The sequence below is a fragment of the Herpailurus yagouaroundi genome, unplaced genomic scaffold, assembly GCF_014898765.1.
Source record: "Herpailurus yagouaroundi ecotype Mexico unplaced genomic scaffold, PumYag 569, whole genome shotgun sequence".
Taxonomy (NCBI): domain Eukaryota; kingdom Metazoa; phylum Chordata; class Mammalia; order Carnivora; family Felidae; genus Herpailurus; species Herpailurus yagouaroundi.
The window spans coordinates 431,540-453,016 of record NW_024412786.1 but is presented as its reverse complement, the minus strand read 5'-3'; the positions used below and the strand labels follow the sequence as shown (position 1 = coordinate 453,016).

The window sequence follows — 21,477 nt, the reverse complement described above, 5'->3', positions numbered from 1 at the left end:
GCTAGATTCTGGCAGAAAGATTGATTGCCCCACAGTCCGGGATGCGGGGGTGGGGCGGAGGAGAATGCGAAGGCTGCGTGGATTCATTGATATGGACATTTGGGGGGCCTTTATAGGATAGAGACCAAGCACTGATTGAAGTCAACAGGCCCAGGGGCGCCTGGGTGGCGCAGTCGGTTAAGCGTCCGACTTCAGCCAGGTCACGATCTCGCGGTCCGTGAGTTCGAGCCCCGCGTTGGGCTCTGGGCTGATGGCTCAGAGCCTGGAGCCTGTTTCCCATTCTGTGTCTCCCTCTCTCTCTGCCCCTCCCCCGTTCATGCTCTGTCTCTCTCTGTCCCAAAAATAAATAAACGTTGAAAAAAAAATTTTTTTTAAATAAATAAATAAATGAAGTCAACAGGCCCAGCTCTGTCACCTACTGGCCATGCGCCCTCACACTACGGAACCTCTCAATACCTCAGTTTCCTTATCCGTGAAATGGGGATAATAATTCTATCTACTTCGTTGGGTTATTACAAAAATTAAATTAGTTAAAACATGTAAAACTTTGAGAACAGAGCTACGTGTTTGTTAAATACATGGGACAGCGGAGTGAAGAGCTGGGGGAGACACTGGCTTAGCAAATTCCTGGGATGCCCCTCCTTCTTTATAAATGGCCCACAGGGTTCTCAACTAAGGCTCCAAACTGGGGCCAAAATCTGCAAACTGTGAAGGAGTCCAGAGGGCAGACTGAGTTAACCTAACTTCTCTGGGCCTCAGTTTTCTATCTGTAAAATGGAAATCATCACAGCACCTGCACCTTGGGGTTGTTGAGGCTTAAATGAGAAAAGCGCACGTAAAGCGCTCCTGACTGCGACAGCCAGTGCCAAGGGCGGCAGGCCAGCCTAGCCAACTCCGGCTTCCTTCTGAGATCTGGATCTGTGCCGTCCCTCACCCGCCCCTGCCAACGAGGGGCCTGCCCTGTAGGGCATGAAAGAGGTCTATGTACTATTATTCCTCTCCCTGCGCAGGAAAACGGACTCCCGGCGCCGGGCACACCGCCGCCCCGCCCTGCCCTGTCCGACCTCTCGCCCTGCACCCCCCACCCCCGGGCCAGAGCCCGGCCACCAGAGGGCGCGGGGAAGTGCGGAGGGCGGTGGGTACCACCGGAACGTCCTGGTTAGTTGGTGCCCAGACAGGACTGCGGGGAGCCACCCTGCCCGCTGACCTACTTGCTGGGCCCACGGTGGGGGGGGGAGGGGAGGACGAGGGTCTCGCGGAGAGGTGAATGGGAGAGCCAGTGGGCTTAGGCTCCACTCGACCTGCTCCCTCCCACACCACGCCACCTTGGGCTTCGAGTTTCGGTCTCCGACTGGGTGGGAACAAGGTACATGGTCACAGAAGTCGGGGGGAGAGGTGCTACAAGGCAAGGAAGCAAACTTAGCCCGGCCAGGGGCAGGGGACCCTGAATTCGGTCCTGCCTCACCCGGGTCACTCACAGGGGCGCGTAGACTCAGCTTTGAAGGGCTGGAGAGAAGCCTTGGAGATCTAGCTCGGGTGCCTGCCCAAAGCTCCGCACCACTTCTCTCCAGCAGTTTCACATCTGGTCAAGTCCAGGGCCAGGGTGCGTATGTCAAGTGGCAGAAAACTTGGGGACCCGGTGTCCACTGACCAAGCAAAGCAAAGTCAACGCCGTTAACCAGATTTTCCCAGCCATTTTTTGGCCATAGAGATTTGAGTGGGAAGCAAGGACCCCCATAACGCCGGGGAGAGCGCCCCTTCCCTCCGTCCGGGCCGCAACTCCACGATGCGTCCAAATCCTAGACCGCAGCAAGTGGCCTGAACTCTGAGGTCCTGTCCTTATAGGCGGGAATAGAGAACGCTTAGGGACGCCCAACGGGAACGCTGCTCCTCGCTGCGCCTCCCGTGCAACCGAGATTCACAGACTCGTCCAGGATGGGTGGCCTCGGTCCCCAGCATCCAACAACCTTGCCCGACCTGTCACCTCACGTGCTAGAAGGACCAGGGGATGCTCTGCTCAGGTCCAGGCCGCGCGAGGAACCGTGGTCTGGGCCACCCTGAACCCATCCATTCTTCAGAAGCCGACCTCGAGGCCTCCGAGCAGGTGGAGCAGGGCTGCCCAGGGGCCCTCCGCCCTTCCCCGCCGAGGGTCCCTGAACAGAGCCCAGCCTCGGAGGTGAAGCGCTACGTAAATGGAGAGAGATTGTTTCTAGGAGGCCTGAACTGCGGAACCGGATCGGAAAACCTCGATTTCCTGTCCCATGATGATGTCTTTTGTTGTGGCCACATTCTCCCGAGCCCTCCGGTGTCAGGGACTCTGGGGCCCCTTACTAGGCCTGATTTATCTGCAGCCCTGCCCTGGATTTTAGTTTCTTCTTTGATCTGAGAATTAGTCTCTCCCAGAGCTCCTCCCCCACCCCCACCCATTGGGGAGGCGAGGAAAGGGGCATAAGGAAGCTGAAGTCCTAAAGCAGCGGTGGGGGTGGGCAAGGAGGGGTGCCCTCAGGACCACCAGCTGCCTCCTCCCCCCCCCCCACCCCGTTCTGAATAGAGGCCACCTCCACAGCGGGCGAGACCGCCAACCCACGCCCATTCCCAAGGGCACTGAGGACCAAACAGCTTGGCTTCATAGGTTTGGTGGGAAGGATCGCTCACTCCCGCCTCCTCCCAGGACAGAGGAAGCAACACTGAAAAGTGGCAAGTTTATCCGGGTTTGAGCTTCTGACTCGGGTTCAAAGCCCAGGGTGAGAGTCTGACCTGAGGGGTTGCCAGTGCACTTCACCAGCACATACTCCCAGGGCGGGCTCACTTCCTTTCCTCACCCCCTGGCAGCCCTCAGCCAGGATGCCCTGCCTTAAAAAAATTCTGTGCCACAACAGGTCTGCTGGAATTGGAGCCCACATATTGCCACCGGGACCCCAGCCAGCCCCAGGATGGCCCCAGACGCACTGACCGCACCCTTGCACAGAGCCCTGGGATTGCACGCCGCTTGTAACTCTACTCATCTGTAAAATGGGAATAATAATACACACTCCCTCTGGGAGCTGTTGTGAGAAAAAGAAAAAAAAAAAAAAAACAGTTAATGAATGTGGAGCGTTTAATAGCGCCGGGCTCAATACGTAGTAAGTGCTCAATACGAGTTATAAATAACGACGAGAATGGCTTTCACGTGAAGGAATCCACAGTGCCACGTTTAACCTGGTCAAACAGCCCCCGTCGGGGAGGTGTCTCTAACCCCCATGACGGGGACCTCAAGAAGGACGCCAACTTGCTCAGAGCGGTTCAGCTGGGAAGAGGCAGGGCTGGATTCGCACCCAGGACAGCTTCTCTCCTCCTCCACGCGAGGGGGCTGAACGAGGGGCCCAGCCCCGCGCGGACAACCCCGCGTTCCCTCGGTGGCCGGGAGGAGTGACTCCTCAACCAAAGGGACCAAAAATAGCCACCGGCGGGGAGCCGAGACCCAGGTGTCCTGCGCCAGCCGGAGTCCCAACCCGCCAGAGAGAAGGCAGAACCGGCTGAGGTCAGGCCGGGCCGCTCCCGGGGCCGCTGGGGGGTCGAGCGGGGGTGGGGCTGGACCCCCACGTGCGCCGCCTGCCGCTGCTTAGCCAAGCCCTTTGTCGCGAGCAGCCGCGTTCGTGCCTCACTCGGCGGCTTAAAATAAAGACAATGTTCCCAGCCTCCCTGCGGCTAAATCCGGCGCGGGTGCGGGGGCGGTGAGAGAGCCGGGTGGGAGAGCTTCTCCTGGCCCTACCTCCCTTCCTGCCTCAGTTTCCCCATCTGGTAAGGGGACCCAGCCAAGTCTGGACGGAAAAGAGTCATACAGTCGGGGGGGTGGGGGGGAGGGGGGCATCAACCCCCTGGCTTCGCGGACTTGAGGAGGAAACCGCCTGGGACCGAGAGGGGCATTCGAGAAGAGGCAGGGGAGCGCTGGACACCCTCCTCTCCCGCCTACAAAATAAGTGTTTTTATTTCTAAAGGGACGTGTGCAGAGGCGGTGGGAGAAGAGAAAAGGGAGACCAAGGAGATTGGGGGGAGGGGGCAAGGAGAGAGCCTGATTCAGACTCGGAAGTGGATGTGGAGCGTGGAGGCCTAACACCCCCACACTCAGCCACGTGTACGCGCACAAGTACCCGCCGCCCCACCGCGCGCACCGGCCGCAGCCGCAAACCGAGGACAGCCCAGCAGGGGGCAGCCGGAGTCCGCGCCCACGGACAGGGACCGGTGAAGTTCTGACCCCACTGCTGACCCCCTGGCCGACCCCGGGGTGGGAGGGGGTGGGGGGCGCAGATTCCTTCCTCTCTAAGCTGCAGTGCCTCCCCGACTTCAGAAGGGAGGTGGGCTGGATGCTTGCTCTAGCGGGCTTGGAGAAGCAGAGACCCCCCCCACACACACATGTACCTGCCACGTGTGCCCACCACTGGCGTCCCGTGGCTGCTGGCCAAGCCCCAGGGACTCCGGATTTGTTCCATCTGGCTCCATTGGCAACTGGGCTCCAGCCGGAGGAGGAAGCCCCAAGTTAACCTTCGGGCATCAGGATTGAGAGGGGGTGCTCGGTGGGGAAATGTGCGGGGCGAGTAAGCAGTGGGGCAGGTCCCAAGCCCCTGGCTTAGAGCCAAGGGACCTGAGTCCAAACACTTGCCCACCATGTGTTAAGCACGCCTCTGCTCTTCAGTTTTCTCATCTGCATAATGGGAACAGTAGATGATCCCTATCCTTCCTACCTTCTGCCCCAGGGCTTCAGCATGGCCCAGTGGGACAAGGGACACAGCAGCCCCACAGAAGTCTCCCCGGCTCTCCTCTGCGGTCAGCTCCCCAGGAGGTCTCTAGGGCCAGGTGAGGCCCGTGCAGAACCCAGGTCTCTATGGCAAAGGGCCCCCAGGGCTTCTATCTCTGAGGCAACTGGACACAGAAATCTCAAAAGGGGGGAGGGTACTGACCAAGCAGGGGGTTTAAGGGAGGCAGGGCGGGGGGAGGGCAAGTTTGTCACTTTGGGTACGCACCTGTGAGCCCTGAGTGGGAGTCAGGGGAGACAGAGTTTGACAAGCTGGGAGGAGAGCTGTCTGTCTGCCTGTCTGTCTGTCTGTCTTCCAAGTGGAAGCTGGGGGTGGAGCAGGCAGGGAGGTAGAGGCTGCCTCACTTGTCAGAATTAGCAAGTTCCACAGTTGGGCAACACTCAGACACACACCGAATACAGACACACGTGTACACACGCGTCCGGGTTCCAGACCAACAGGGCGACACCTGCATTTACACAGGTTGCGTGGTATTCGGGGACACTCACGTGGGGGGCACTCAGCAGCACGTGCAGTGGGCACACAGCCCCCCCCCCATCCCTGCCATCCAGACCCCCATATACCCTCACACCCGGGCCGTGCAGCGTGGACAGACGCAGAAGCACGCAGCCCAGCACGCGGCCACGTCTGCCCAGCCCCTGGGGCGGTGCGCCAGCCCTCTGGGTCTGTTCCAAGTTGGAGCCTCTCACGTGAGGCCCAATGTGTCATTTCCAAACAGAAGGAATCTAGCTCCTTCGCAGCAGGGAGGAAGAGCAGGGTGTGGGGCTGGGTGGGTGGGTGGGTGGGCGCGTGGGCATGTGCAGGGGGCAGGGCGAGTGTGTGAGGGAAGCAGGCATGTGAATGCCGGGGAGTGTGTGCCGGGGCAGGGTGCACACAGGTTGGGGGCTCGAGTGTTGGGTGGGGGAAGGAGCCCGGGGAAACAGTGTGCCTTTGTGAGGGTGTGTGTGTGTGTGTGTGTGTGCCGCTGAGTCTGTGTGCAGTGGGTGTGGGTGTTTGTCTCCCTGTATCCGCCTTCTCTCCCGTTCTGGACTTTTAGCCTTCCTGGGCTCCTTTTCCCCGTGTCCTACGCCCTCCCTCTCGGGGCTCGAATGAGGTGCCCTAGTGGAGGAGGGGGGCACCCTCCAGGAGCCTAGTCCAACCCCAGACGCTGCCTGAGGCTTCCCTCCAGCTCCCCCTCCCTTCCTTTTCTCCCTTTCCTCCCTCCCTCTCTTTCCTCTCCTCCCTCCCCCCCCCCAGGCTGGCGTGCCAGGGGGTGGGACATGCCAATCACTGGCTGTGCCTCTCCGGCTGCCAGCACAGGGCGCAGCTCCCCCCGGGAGCCAGGTGTTTGGGTCCCTGGAGACGCCGCCGGCCCCCGGGGAGGCAGTGGGGCTGAGGACCCTACAGACCCCTCTCCAGTCCCATGGTGAGTACATTTGGGAGGGTTTGGGAGGGGCTCCACTGAGGTGGGGGCGGGAAAAGCAGGGTCCTAGGAGCAAAGCCGGGGCTAGGGGGAAATGGGGATGAACCCCAGAGAGCGGAGGGGGCCAAGGAGGGGTCTAGAGGCCACGGGGGCCGTGTAGCATTGGACATTGGCGACTCCAAACACCCCGTCTCCTGGCTTTGAGCAGATACACCTGATGTTTTTCTGGGGTTCAGCTGGCAGAGGAGATGGAGACCCCCCCCCCTTAGGAAACTGGACCCGGAGCCCAGAGGGATTAGGCTACCATGTAGCGGGCAGAGGCCCCAGAATCCCAGGGACAGAGTGGAAAGGTCAGGGGACCAGAGGGCCGTCCTTGCCACCAGCATCCCGCGGGAGGTTGACCCCCACCCCCGACATTGGGGTGCCAAGTCCCAGAACCTCCTCCTCTTCTCCCTCAGGGAACCCTGAATCCCACCACCCCCATCCACCTTCAGCCCCCCCAAGATGGACTGAACCAGGTTGCTGGCCACACGGACAAGCTGGATGCCAAGGTGGGTGTTAGGCCAGAAGCTAGCAGGAGACCAGACCAAGAGCCCCAGGGCTCTCGGGGAACAGATGGGCACATGGAAGGCCATTCCAGCCAGGGAACGTGGCCCTGACGTGTGCAAGGGCCCAGAGGGCCCTCTCTGTGTCCACGGTATCTTGGGCTCCCATAGGAGCAGATCTCAGTCCCGTGTCCTGGTAATGCATGAATACTAATGGGCACCCATGCAGGCACCCATCCCAGGACCCCCAGACTCCACAATGTAGTGATGGGCTGGAGGCCACGAGCTCTGATTCTTGCAGACTCACCCCTGCGGAGGGGGTGGTCAGCTCTCCCTGGGCCATTCAGACAAGGGCTGCTTAGGGGTTATCGGTGCTACTGAGAAGGGTTCACCTCCTGCCACAAAACATACCCACAGCTCCACCCAGGCTGACCCAATACCACCCTCCCCCTCCACCCAACTGACCGGAAGGAGTCTGGTTGTCTCCTACAGCCGGACAGTCTCCTGTCCTTGAGTAATCAGCTGCTCACTGAGCTGTCAGATCAGAGTTAGCTCTCTGCCCCCTGACCTCAGCCACTAGGCACACCGTGATCGCCGCTGCGATACAGCAGGCAGGGGAGGGGCTGGCGAGATGGGGCTGCAGAAGATGTGACTCTGGGGCCTGGAGATCTGAGAACCAGATCCCAAAGTGCAGAGAGGAGTTCAGAGTGTCAAGAAGGGTTTAGGCAGAGGTCACATCAGCCCTAAAAAGGAGCCTCCCCATTGGAACAGACAGAGAGACTGAGGCTGAGAAAGGAGAAGGGACATGCTTATGGTCACGGAGAGGATATGTAGGGGTCCTCTTGGGCCGGGACCCCTTTTCCTTGCCCTCAGCACAGCACTGCACTCCCACTCCCTGAGCAAGACAACGGGGTGGGGAAGCAGCAAGCTCTATGAGGCAGGAGCTTGGGCTCTGGAGGGGAGGGCGGGCGGGGAGAGGTGGGTGAATATCTCGCTGGGTTTCTGCTCTGCTGTGATGCCATGGTGATGCTTAGAAGGATGGGGGAGGGAGGGAGAGAGAAGAAAGGAAATGGGGAGGAGAACGCAAGGATTGAAGAGCAAGGGGCAAGTGATGAGGGGTGGAGCCCTTCTGATGCTACCTTGGCAAAGTGACGTCGAGGGCCCAGCCTGCTGACTGTCTGGCTCTGGCCATGGTTTGGCTAAAGTCGGGCAACTGGTTAAAGTCCATCAGAAATGAGTGTATTTGGCAGTGGTTCCAGGGCTGACGCTCCTCTTCCGGCTCAGCAGCGCATTTGTGAGCATTTAACTGATGGCTGCTGCCCTCCCCAGGACCATTTGGCACTCCAGTGACTGTTGAGCCTGAAAATGTGGTAAATTGTATTTGTTTACCCCTGATTCCCGAGGCCAGGCATCAGAAGTAGGAATCTGTGCACCTGTAACGGGTCGAGAGCTACCTTCAGAGAAAAGTTAACCCAGGGGGAGAGAGCCACCTCTGACAGGCTGGCTTCTCCAGCAGAAGGGGCCCGTCAGGAGATCTAGCCAGAAGGAACCCTCTTCACAGCACATGTGAAATCCCAGAAGCCCAGCCCCACAGGCCCCACCTCGTGTCTCCTTCTCCCCAGTATTACCCGTTCTCTCCAGTCAGGGCTCTGCCAGCTTCCCGGCCCAGAATCACAAGATGGCTTCATGCCTCCCTCCTGAATCTCTTCCCTAGCACCCTCTCATTCTCTGTCTCCCCTTCTCTACAACTTGGCCAGTGGTAAGAGTCGGGAAGCCCAAGTGTTCAGGAATCCCTGTCCCCATCAGTCGCTCCTGACCTCCCCTTTCCTCTTGCCAGCCAGATCCCCCGCCCCTGGGGATTGGTCCAAGGCTCTGGCGGTCAACAGTCTGGGCAGCTGTTCTAGAGGCTCTGACCTCATCCCTTAACTCTTTGAGCCCAGGCTGACTTTTTCCTCTCCCAACATTAACAGGCCCCAACCCACAGCTGTGCCTGTCCTGTCACCTCACGCTGCTTCCTCACAGCAGGTGCATCAGGGATCCCTTCGTCCATTTTACAGATGAGGGGCCCGTGCTCTGGAGCCTGACCGCTGTGGATTCATCCCCATGCCCCTGAGCCTGAAGTCAAACAGAAGGACCTTATATACGTATTCATGTATTTATTCCACAAATATTTGTTGAGCAACTCCGTGTGCCAAGCACTGGGATAAAGCAGCGAATGAGGCAGACACACCCGCTACCCTGCCTCTCTGAGAGCGATGGCTAGACCTCCCCCTTCCCACAGCGCTGTCATCATACATCAGGCAGATGGACAACAGACACTGTCACACACACACACACACACACACACACACACACACACACACACACACAGGCTAGATTCTAAAGGAAGGACTGATTCCCTCACTGACTCAGACTGTGGCCAAGCCAGTCAAGGTGGGCGAGGAGGCTGTCGAGTTCACGATTCCCACAAGGGCAGTTTAGAGTAGGCAGGGGTCCAAGAGGTTAGTCTTGGAAGCAGACTGCCTGGGTCTAAATCCTGGTTGCATTGTTGATGAGCTATAAGGTCCTTACAGTCTCAGAGCCTTGGTTGCCCCTTCTGCAAATTGAGGATAATAAAACCTGCTTCACAAGGAGTTGTAACAGGTCAATTAAATCCTGAATATAATCTTTAGAGCCATGTCTGGTATATGGTAAGCAGTCAGCAAATATCAGTTGCTATGATAATATTAATAATATTATTAAAAGCTCCCAACAACCTTTATCAGGAGGCCACGGTCCTGAGAAAAAAGCACCTCCCTGCTTCCTTGCCCCCTTCCAGTGCCCCCGACATGACACCCTCAGAGGATGAGTCCCAACCCATCTCCACAAAGCTACAGACTCACCCCCACCATTTCCTATTCTCACTCAGCAATGCACACACCCTCGCACACAAACAGTCATCCTACAGATGACCAGGGTGGGAAGTGACTTCCCCAAGATCACACAGCAGGGATTGGAGGAGGCCTCCAGGAATGTTCTCTTGAGCAAATCACTGTCCAAGAGAGGTTTGGGGGCAGACCCTTGCTTCTGATTGTGGAGGAAAGGCGGAGTTATTGACGGCTCTGGTCTTGGGCTCAGGGGCTCAGAAGATCCAGGGAGTGGCAAGAATCGGGGTCTAGTTCCCCAGAACTGCTACCCTTCTCCTTCCCCCAGTTGTCCCAGATGGGAGGCCTTAGGCCCTCCAGTTGGTAAGTGGGGCGTAGAGGAGTCCACTAAGTGGAAAGAATTCAGGCTCTGGAGCCCACAGGTCAAGGGGCAGAATCCCAGCTCCACTGCTTCCTGTGAGACCATCAGCAAGTCACTTAGTCCCCTGAACCTCAGTGTCTTCATCTGTGAAATAGGGATAAGAACCCTCATCGGGGTGCCCTATGGATTAAAGGAAATGATATCATACATCAAGTGCCTGGCATGCAGGAGGTGATTCATTATGGTGGTCTATCAGTGTGGCTATTTTTTCTTAAGTTTTTAAATTTATTTAAGCGCTCTCTACACCCAATATGGGGCCTGAACTCATGACCCAAAGATCAGGAGTCACAGGCTCCTGCAGCTGAGCCAGCCAGGTGCCCCATCAATGTGGCTATTAAAATGAGTAGGTGGGAGGGACTGCCAGCCATTAAGGAGCGGGACTGCCAGCCAGCCTCCTCACTTCTAAGGATCATTTCTCATAGTTCCCCCATCGTGAAAGCGTTTTTAAAACTCATCAAAGCTATAGCTAGCTTTAACAAGAGCTCGTGAGGATCAGAGGTTGCCATGTTTCAGCCACAAGTAAATGTGATTCCAGCCCCAACTGGGAGAACCTAAGTGAGCCTTCAGCCTCTACAGCCTCCACTCAAGGACTTGGGTCCTTTCTGATCAGAGTCTTGAGATGTCGATTTCAGGACCCTGTAAAATCTCCCCACATGCCAGGCGGGTTCAGCTCCTCTACTGTGCAAATGAGCACTGTGAGGGACACCTGGCTGGTGGAGCATGTGATTCTTGATTTCAGGCTTGTGAATTCGAGCCCTACGTTGGGCGTAGAGCTTACTTTAAACAATAAAAACTAGGGGCGCCTGGGTAACTCAGTCGGTTAAGCGCCCAACTCTTGATCTCGGCTCGGGTCATGATCTTGCACTCCGTGAGTTCCAGCCCCGCACTGGGCTAAGCCCTGACGGTGCACCTGCTGCTTGTGTCTCCCTCTTTCTCTGCCCCTCTTCCGCTTGTGCGCTCTCTCTCAAAATAAGTAAGTAAACATAAATTTTTTAAATAAATAATAAATTTAAAAAGAAAGAAAGAGAAAAAACAAATGAGTAATCTGGGGCTGAGAGAGGGGCTATGCCTGGATCTGGAAGGCCAAAGGGCACAGCAAGAGGTGGCTGGGCTGTGGCTCAGAATGAGGAGTCAGGAGTAATAACAGAGAGGCACTTTGGTTGCTGTCAGCCCCATCAGCTGGCAAATGCAGGGTGGCCAGGGAAAGAAAGGTTAAATGATTGCTAGTGATCAGACGGCTAGGGAGAGACAGTTTTGAGGGAGGACACACAAAATAACTCACTGATCAAGGTAAATAATATTGTAATGTAACATTTTAAAAATTCAAATGGCAAAAAAAAATAAAATAAAATAATAAGCAACAAACTACAGCCCAGAGGCTGGCCGTCTGTTTTTGTAAATAAAGTTTCATTGGAACTAAGGCCAGGATTAGGGTGAGTCATGGGTGATAGGATTGTTTTGTGTTAAGTGCAGGGTTAGATCCTGCCTTTGTTTAAAATTTGGCTCAGGGGCACCTAGGTGGTTCAGGTGGTTAAGGACATGATCTCCCTGTTTGCGAGTTCGAGCCCCACATTGGGCTCTGTGCACACAGCTCAGAGCCTGCTTGAGATCCTCTGTCTCTCTCTCTCTCTCTCTGTCTGTCTCTCTCTGCCCCTCCCCAGCTCTCTCTCTCTCTCTCTCTCTCTCTCTCTGTCAAATATAAATAAACAGTGGGGTGCCTGAGTGGCTCAGCTGGTTAAGCATCTGACTTCAGTTCAGGTCATGATCTCGCAGTTCATGAGTTCGAGCCCCTCGTTGGGCTCTGTGCTGACAGCTCCGGGCCTGGAGCCTGCTTTGGATTCTGTGTCTCCCTCTCTCTCTGCCCCTCCCCCACTCGCACTCTGTCTGTGTGTCTCTCTCCCTCTCTCAAAAATAAACTTTAAAAAAAATTTTTAAATAAACATTAAAAAATAAAAAATAAAAATAAAATTTAAACAAAATAAAAATAAAATCAAATTTTGTTCATGATGGGTTTTTCCACCAATTTCCTTTTCTTTTTTTTTTTAATTTTCTTTTTACATTTATTTATTTTTGAGAGACAGAGCATAAGTGGGGGAGGGTAAGAGAAAGAAGAAGACACAGAATCTGAAACAGGCTCCAGGCTCTGAGCTGTCAGCACAGAGCCCAACGCGGGGCTAGCACCCACAAACTATGAGATCATGACCTGAACCAAAGTCAGATGCTTAACCGACTGAGCCACCCAGGCGCCCCAGGCCTTTAAATATTGTGTTAAAATATTGTTTTCTTGATCAATGAGTCTGGGGGCACCTCAAATTTTGCAACCAAGGCAAAATTGTCTCAGCTCCCCCCAGGGCTAGACCTGCTGTGGTGTAGGACCAAATCCAACACAGTGGAGGGCTTGTCACAGTATTGAAGACTGCACCGTGCCCAGGCAGACGGGAGGCCCCTGCAGCTCTGAGGTACAGCCTCTGAGGCCAGCAAGCTCCTCTTGTCTGACTCAGCCTTTTCAGGTAGTGGCCCAGGGCACCAGTGGGGGCTACATAGCTGCCCCAAAGCACCGGAGTTTGAGGGGTCGGGGAAGGGAAGCAGCGCTCAGGCTAGGAGCCAGGAGACTTTGGGCTACACAATGCCGCCTTTCCCCTTTTCTCTGGGCCTCAGTTGCTCCATTTGTGCAATGGGAACTAAATAGCACTGAGTTCAGATCAGAGGGACAGGAGTTGCACAGGGCAACCTGCCAGGTGACATCCACCAGAGCCTTACCAGGGAAAGCCCCTGCGTGCACAGTCCTATCCCGGCCTCCAGCCCAGCACCTGACTTTGGGTGCAGGAAAAAGGTGCAGCAGGACTCAGTAGGCAAGACAAATAATATTCTAGCATAGTACTTTTAAAATTCAGGAGCACCTGGGGGGCTCAGTCGTCTAAGCGTCCGACTTCCACTCAGGTCATGATCTCACAGTTTGTTGGTTCAAGCCCTACGTGGGGCTCTGTGCTGACAGCTCAGAGCCTGAAGCCTGCTTCAGATTCTGTGTCTCCCTTTTTTCTCTGCCCCTCCTCACTCGCGCTCTGTCTCTGTCTCTCTCCCTTTCTCAAAAATAAACATTAAAAAAAAATTTTTTTTAATTCAAGGGACGCTTGGCTGTCTCAGTCGGTACAGTGTCCAACTCTTGATCCCAGGGTCATGAGTTCAAGCTTCACCTTGGGCGTAAGCTTTCTTAAAAAAATAAAATAAAATAAAGTAAAGTAAAATAAAATAAAATAAAATTCAAATTGGCAGGGCTCCTTGCCACCTCAGTCAGTAGAGCATACAACTCTTGATCTCAGGATTGTGAGTTTGAGCCCCATGTTGGATGTAGAGATAGATAAATAAATACATACATACATACATACACATCATAAAATTTAAAGAATAAAATTTTAATTGGCGGGGCACCTGGGTGGCTCGTTGAGCGTCCGACTTCAGCTCAGGTCATGATCTCACAGCTCGTGAGTTCGAGCCCCGCGTCGGCCTCTGTGCTGACAGCTCGGAGCCTGGAGCCCTATTCGAATTCTGTGTCTCCCTCTCTCTGCCCCTAACCCACTCGCATTCTCTGTCTCTCTCAAAAATAAACATTAAAAAAAATTTTTTTTTAATTGGCAAACTGACCTCCAGGCCAGCCATCAGTTTTTATTTTTTTAATGTTTTCTTTATTTTTGAGAGAAAGAGAGACAGAATACAAGTGGGGGTGGGGCCAAGAGAGAAGGAGACACAGAATCCGAAGCAGGCTCCAGGCTCTGAGCTGTCAGCAGAGATCCCGACACAGGGCTTGAACTCACGAACCACGAGATCGTGGCCTGAGCTGAAGTCAGACACTCAACTGACACACCACCCAGGTGCCCCCAGTCATCAGTTTTTATAAATAATGTTTCATTGGAACAAGCTGCTTAGGCTCAAATCTTGGTTCCTGCCTGTGTGACCTTGTACCGGTTCTCTTGCTTTTCTCAGCCTCAATTTCTTCATCTGTGAAATGGAGAGAAGAGCAATCCCCAGGCCATAGGTTCCCTGTTAAGATTAAATGCAATAATGCACATGAGCACTTTGAGCAGGGACTGCCCCTCAGGGAGCACTAAACAGCAGTGGTCACTATCATTATCAGTTGCTGTTGTCATAGTATTAGAATTTTTTTTAATTTTTTTCGGTTTATTTATTTATTTTGAGAGAGACGGAAAGGCGGGGAGGGGCAGCCAGAGAGAGAGAGAGAGAGAGAGAGAGAGAATCTTAGCAGGCTCCGTGCTGTCAGCACATAACCTAACTCAGGGCTCGATCCCACGAACTGTGAGATCATGACTTGAACCAAAACCAAGAGTTGGATACTAACTGATGCAGCCATTAAGGCGCCCCTAGGATTTGTTTATTTATTTAAGTAATCTCTATGCCCAACGTGGGGCTCAAACTCACGACCCCAAGATCAAGAGCCACATGTTCTACTGACTGAGCCAGCCAGGTGCCCCAAGAGATGTTTAATCAAAGAAGCAGACGCTCGTGGGGGGAGCCCTGATGGGTGCACATGCTAAGAGTCCACAGGCATCTAGTGCCTACCGTGTGCTAGGCCTATTCCATGCATTCTGCATCTGGGGACCCATTTAAGCCTCACAATAATTCCTCGCTTTGGTGGCTAGTCATTCCCATTGGCTGATGTCATTCCCGGTTTTCAGCTGAAAAAACCGAGGCACCTAGCAATGATACCGCTCGCAGGGATCACATACCCAGTAAATGGTGTTACCTGGGTTCAAAGGCAGGCCATCGAGCTCCAGGGTCCAGGTCCTCCCACTGTGATGTTCCATGTCCCCCTGATGGGGACACTGCCCCCGACACACAAGCACGCACCGACAGCCAGTCCTTCTCGCTCATTCTGTCACACTCCAGACTGCCATCCTGAGAGTCCCTCTCACACACCGGTTTACCGTGACCAGTGGAGATGACCTCACTGTCACAGCCCCCCCCCCCCCCCCCCCCCCCCCCCCCCCCGCAAGGCCACCTATCATGCATCAACCTCCTCACAGGCACAGCACACTAGTCTCTCTGTCACAGACCAGGTCCTGAGGAGCACCAGGGCTTGGTGGGCCCTTGCCCAACATCTCTCCCTTGGAACTTTTCTTTTCTTTGTTTTTTTTTTTTTTAATGTTTGTTTATTTTTGAGAGCGGGATGGAGCGCATGCGCAGGGGAGGGGTGGAGAAAGAGAGGGAGATGGGATCCGAAGCAGGCTCCGCGCTGACAGCAGAGAGGCCGATGCAGGGCGCGAACCCACAAACCAAGAGATGGTGACCTGAGCCGAAGTCAGACGCTTAACCAACTGACCCACCCAGGTACCCTGGAGTTTTTGCAATGATACGGTCCCTGAGGCCACAGCTGCAGGTGGGAGGAGACCCCAGCTCTTCGATGGACAGATGGACACCTGAGCCCCAGAACAGGAAGGAACCAGCCAAAACATACAGCAGCAAGGCCACGGCTGAGCTGCGGGGGCCTCCTTCCCAGCCAGTAGGTTGCTGAGAAAGGGTTTTCCCTTTACCCACCTTTGGTGCCTGGGCTGGACTCCAGGCTCAAGAAAAATGTGGGGGATCTTCCCTTTGCCCTTGCCGTTCCCCACTCAGTTTGGACTCAGGAACAGAGCAGGGAAATAGAAGGGGCCTCCCACACCTCAGCTGGGGCCAGACCCCTGCCTACCTGGGAGCTGAGGCCCTCGTCCCCGCTGTCTGCTTTCACTCCAGGCTTTTTACCACCAGGCGAGCAGTCGGGCCCAGCGCAACTTACCCGGCTGCCCTCATGGAGGATCTGATCCAGCCCCAAACGCTGTCTTCCTTCTCTCTCTCTCTCTTTCTCTATCTCTGTCACACGCACACACACAGACACACACGCACGCACAGGGAAACCTGCAGACACGCTAACATACACCTCCTTCCCCTTATCTTCCTTCCTCGCCTTCCCATCTTAGTCGATGGAAGAATCCCACTGACGCTCCACATGCTCAGAGTAAGAAAGAGAAGCAGGTCCTAATCAGACTCACCTCCCCTGTCACTGGGGGCCAGGTTTTGTAGCTGCTCAGAGCCACGGTTGCCTCAGTGAAATGGGGATCATAAGAGACCTGCGTCCCAGAGATGTACGACAGTTAAATTAGGTAATTCAATGAAGCACTTAGTGCTGTGTCTGGCTGGTAGTAACTCCCTGGTAAATGAGAGCTTTAATAAAATTGAGGGAAGTGCTTTGAAAATTTGGCAGTAGTGCACACAAAGCGAGTCTCCCAACTCCTGCCACATGAGTGAAGCAAGACAAGAATTAGTAGCAATTTCCCGATGAGAAAATTGAGGCTCGGAGTCTGAAGGGGGGCTCTGATCTCTGGATTCCAAGCCCCCTCCCCCCAGTGCCGCTGGCACCTCCAGTCATGGCTGGGAAGGTGCGTTATAAATGACTGTGTGGGGCCACTGGTGGGAAAAGGGGAGGCTGTCTCGCCTAAAGATCTGAGGAGGCAGAGGCTGGGTTCCCGGCACCTTGCACCCCGAGCTGTCAGAGACGACCGGCAGCCCAACCGAAGGCCATGTCCTCTCTTTTCAGGTGATGACCTCCCCCTGAGGAAGCCCTGTAGTGTGACTAGAGAAAGGGGCTGCCCGCCCAGCCCCACCCGGCCGCCATGAATACCTCGGCCCCACCCGCCGTCAGCCCCAACATCACGGTTCTGACACCGGGAAAGGGTCCCTGGCAAGTGGCCTTCATTGGGATCACCACAGGCCTCCTGTCACTGGCCACAGTGACGGGCAACCTGCTGGTCCTCATCTCCTTCAAGGTCAACACTGAGCTCAAGACAGTCAACAACTACTTCCTGCTCAGCCTGGCCTGCGCCGACCTCATCATCGGTACCTTCTCCATGAACCTCTACACCACGTACCTGCTCATGGGCCACTGGGCTCTGGGCACACTGGCCTGCGACCTCTGGCTGGCCCTGGACTACGTGGCTAGCAATGCCTCCGTCATGAACCTGCTGCTCATCAGTTTCGACCGCTACTTCTCCGTGACCCGGCCCCTGAGCTATCGAGCCAAGCGCACGCCCCGCCGGGCGGCCCTGATGATCGGCCTGGCCTGGCTGGTTTCCTTCATCCTCTGGGCCCCAGCCATCCTCTTCTGGCAGTACCTGGTAGGGGAGCGGACGGTGCTGGCCGGGCAGTGCTACATCCAGTTCCTCTCCCAGCCCATCATCACCTTTGGCACAGCCATGGCCGCCTTCTACCTCCCCGTCACGGTCATGTGCACGCTCTACTGGCGCATCTACCGGGAGACGGAGAACCGGGCCCGGGAGCTGGCGGCCCTGCAGGGCTCTGAGACGCCCGGTAAGGGGGGCGGCAGCAGCAGCAGCTCAGAGCGGTCCCAGCGGGGGACTGAGGGCTCACCAGAGACCCCTCCGGGGCGCTGCTGTCGCTGTTGCCGGGCCCCCAGGCTGCTGCAGGCCTACAGCTGGAAGGAAGAAGAGGAAGAGGACGAAGGCTCCATGGAGTCCCTCACGTCCTCGGAGGGTGAGGAGCCTGGCTCCGAGGTGGTGATCAAGATGCCCATGGTGGACCCCGAGGCGCAGGCCCCCGCCAAGCAGCCCCCCCGGAGCTCCCCCAATACGGTCAAGAGGCCCACCCGGAAGGGGCGTGAGCGAGCAGGCAAGGGCCAGAAGCCCCGCGGGAAGGAGCAGCTGGCCAAGAGGAAGACCTTCTCGTTGGTCAAGGAGAAGAAGGCGGCTCGGACCCTGAGTGCCATTCTGCTGGCCTTCATCCTCACCTGGACACCATACAACATCATGGTGCTGGTATCCACCTTCTGCAAGAACTGCGTTCCCGAGACCCTGTGGGAGCTGGGCTACTGGCTGTGCTATGTCAACAGCACCATCAACCCCATGTGCTACGCACTCTGCAACAAAGCCTTCCGGGACACCTTCCGCCTGCTGCTGCTCTGCCGCTGGGACAAGCGTCGCTGGCGCAAGATCCCCAAGCGCCCCGGTTCCGTGCACCGCACCCCCTCCCGCCAATGCTGATGGCCCCTCACCTGCACCCCGCCACCCCAGTCCCCGGGAGAGCCGGGTGGAAAGCGGGCAGGGGCTGCGACCTCAGACCCAGGGCCCTGCTCAGCCCTCGCCGGGCTTCGCAGGCCCCTAGGTCACCTTCCTGAACAGCCCAGAGAGACCCTGCCAACTTTCCAAACTTAGTTCTTTCCAGCCAGGGAATGAACCCGGGGAACTGGTTTTTCTGTTCCCTGCCTGGGTGGGAATAGGCTCTTCACCAGGAAGAAGGCTGGGGGAGGAGGCTCCAGGCTTTGGATCCCTTGTTTGCCTTCAGGCAGGAAGTCTGTTAGGGAGCCAGTGGGGCAGGTCAGGAGAAAGAAGGTTTACATTTCAGTCATCCCTGGCGGGGGGGGGGGGGGGGGGGGGGCGCCCAGATTATGGGAGACGGCACCCCCTGGGGCTACGGCAAGCTTGCCTCTCAGGGAGCAGGGATTCCCCCTCCCCTCCCCAGGCACAGCCCCACTCTGCCGGGGCCCTAGGCACACTCTCCGGGATTGTCCAGCCTCCCTGAAAATGTCCCCAGAGTGTCCCTATGTGGGTCACCCCAAGGCAAATGTCTAAGCATCAGACACCAGAAGAGACCAGATGGGCTACTCACACACCAAGTCCCAAGGCAGCCGCAGGACCAGGCATCGGGAGTCCTGATTGTCCCACTATATAGTTTCCCTGGGAGTGAGGGGCAGGGGTCCCTGCTGTCCAGCCCCACACCTATGCCCTCAGTCCCTCCCTCCCTGGCTCACAGCCACCACCTGGATGGATCTGCTCCGTGCAGCTCTAGCCAGGCCTCCCGCATGCTGCCTGCCTCCGGCCTGCCCCGCACAGGCCTGGCCCGGCCCACGGGTCCTCTCCTGTGAGCTCCCAGTCCAACCATGCATGGCCTCCCAGCCACCCTTATCTCCAGGCCCAGCCTGACCCCAAATGTTCTTTCCTTCCATCCTCAGCAAGTGCTGAGTCTGTGAATAAAGCCACGTGACTAGTGGGCGCAATGGGGCCTACTTCCCTGTGTGGATCCAGGGCCTGGTCTTAGACCAGGGCAGAATGGGACAGGGAGGGCCCAAGGATCATGGAGTGTGGGCCACTGTCCTGAGGGTGGTCCCGGGGGGGGGGCAGCACTGAGTGGCTGGATCTACTGAAACCTGTGGGCCCCAGCACCCCGGGGTCCCCGGCTCAGGTGAGTAGGGCTGTAATGGGCAGGCCTGGATACCGGAAGTAGGGAGGCCAGGTGAAATAAACTGCCCTTGCCCATAGCCCAGCATATTTTTTTATCAGCTTTGCCATATGTGGCTGCTCCGGGGGCCCTGTTACACCCAGGGAGAGCGGAACTGCTCCAAAGCCCCATTTATAGATGGGGAGACCAAGGCCCAGTGACCCAGGAGGACTATTCAGGGTTACCCTACCAAGCAACACTCAGGCTTCCAGGCAATTCACAGCCTCCTGACCCCTGGACTATGGAGATGGGGCGCCAGGCCAAAGCACTCCATAAAGGTGACCCTCAGGCCAGGTTCTAAGGCATTTCATTGATTAGGGGAGCCCTCAAGCCTAAAACGAAGCGCAGAGAGGTTAGTCCCACAGCATAGAGTAGTGGTTCTCAAAGTCTGGTTACCACTGGGGGTCCTCAAGACCACCCTTAGGTTCAAGGATTCACTAGAAAGATACCCAGAACTCAGCAAAGCTATTACACTCATGGTTATAATTTATTATAGTAAAAAGGATATAAATTAGGGGTGCCTCGCTGGCTTAGTTGGAGAAGCATTTGGCTCTTGATCTTGGGGTTGGGAGTTCGAGCCCCACAATGGCTATAGAGATTACTTAAAATCTTTTTTTTTTTAATGATATAAATTAAAATCAGCAAAAGCTAATCGTACATAGGGCTGAATCCAAAAGAGACAAGCTTCCAGTTGTCCTCTCCCAGTGGAGTCATGGGGACAGCACTTAATTCGCCCACATGTGACAACATGCATGAAGTTTTGCTTGCCAGAAAGCCTACCTGAGCCTTGGTGTCCAATATTTCTACTGGAAACTGCTCGTGTAAGCATGGCTGACTCCAGTTACTTAGTCCCAAGCCCCTCCAGAGGTTAATCTGATACCACAAGGCCCAAAGCCCGTAGGTATGCAAAGACACACTTATCAGGCAGAATATTCCAAGGGCTTAGGGGTGATCTCCCAGGAGCCAGCTAAGGGCCAAACCTTCCTTTGGAATGGCCAGGGTTTGGACAACCCAGACCCCCTGAGTTAATCCTTGAAGGCACAGTAGTCCTGACCAGTAACATTAGTATCACCCAGGACCTTGTTAGAACTAGAGGTTCTCAGGGTCACCCCAGATTTACTGAATCAGAAACTCTAGCCATGTGCTTCATTGAGCCCTCCGGGTGTTCTGATGCAGGCTGAAGTTGGAGGAATGCTAGCCAGAGGAATGAGGTCCTGGGTGGGGGCTAAACGCTTGCAGAGAGGGAATGAAAGTTCACCCCACACACAGCTGTCGGGACTTCCCGAAGCCCTTTTTTTTTTTTTAATTATTTTTAATGTTTATTTATTTTTGAGAGAGAGAGAGAAAGAAAGAGAAAGAATGCGAGTGGGGGAGGGGCAGAGAGAGAGGGAGACACAGAATCCGAGGCAGGCTCCAGGCTCTGAGCTGTCAGCACAGAGTCCGAAGCGGAGTTCGAACTCATGAGTCACAAGATCATGACCTGAGCCGAAGTCGGATGTTTAACCCACTGAGCCACCCAGGTGCCCCCCGAAGAATTTGGAAAAGAAGCTGCCAACACTATGAGCAGGGGCAATGCACAGAAGAGGTGGATGGGACAGGCTGGCCAGGAGCTGACAGGAGCACAGCACCGTGGAGAGTGGCCCCAGGACACTGACCCTAGACCCCTCTCCCTCCAGCATAGGTTTCTGGGCGTCAGCTCTAGACTCTGGGAGCACCCCTCCCTCGCCACTGCTCCCTAATGGCCCTGAACCCCCTTTAGGGTTAAATGCCCTGCCCTGTGCTGAAGGCACTGGTGGTGGAGAGACCCAGGAAGCCTGAGTGGTGTTGGGAAAATCCTGGAATCCGATTGGCCTGAGCTCCTACTGGGAGCCAAGAGTGGGAGGACAGAGCTGGTATTCGCATTAGGAATGGGGTTAGCAGTTCATACTCCATCCTTTATCCCAGGCACAGGTCCTACCTGCCCATGCCCCCCCTCACCACACAACCCCAGGCAACCCTCTTATTTTCAGTGTCCTCATCTCTGAAAGGGGAATGAGTTCCTCGCTGAAGAGTGAAGAGGCCGAGACAGACTAAAAAGAAAGCATCCCCACGGCTCTGTGAGCAGTGTTACCCCAGGATGAGGCTGTTCTCAGGTAAAGGCCGGAAACCAAGTGCTTCCAGACCCACACCTTTC

General features: G+C 55.7%; 1 protein-coding gene across 2 annotated transcripts; it reads left to right on the top strand.

Annotated features, from left to right (window-relative positions):
• Positions 1 to 5,671: 5,671 nt before the first annotated feature.
• Positions 5,672 to 19,907, top strand: CHRM1 (cholinergic receptor muscarinic 1). 2 transcript variants are annotated; one of them, XM_040465785.1, is made up of 3 exons: positions 5,672 to 6,198; positions 6,654 to 6,746; positions 16,612 to 19,907. In XM_040465785.1, the coding sequence occupies exon 3, from the start codon at positions 16,688 to 16,690 to the stop codon at positions 18,068 to 18,070; it is 1,383 nt and encodes a 460-aa protein (XP_040321719.1). In that variant the 5' UTR covers positions 5,672 to 6,198; positions 6,654 to 6,746; positions 16,612 to 16,687; the 3' UTR covers positions 18,071 to 19,907. The 2 variants fall into 2 exon arrangements, with proteins under 2 accessions (XP_040321719.1, XP_040321720.1); XM_040465786.1 differs by lacking the exon at positions 6,654 to 6,746.
• Positions 19,908 to 21,477: the final 1,570 nt, after the last annotated feature.

Excerpts from the sequence above, each read along its gene's own strand:
- CHRM1 (XM_040465786.1), top strand. The coding sequence starts at position 16,688 with ATGAATACCTCGGCCCCACCCGCCGTCAGCCCCAACATCACGGTTCTG.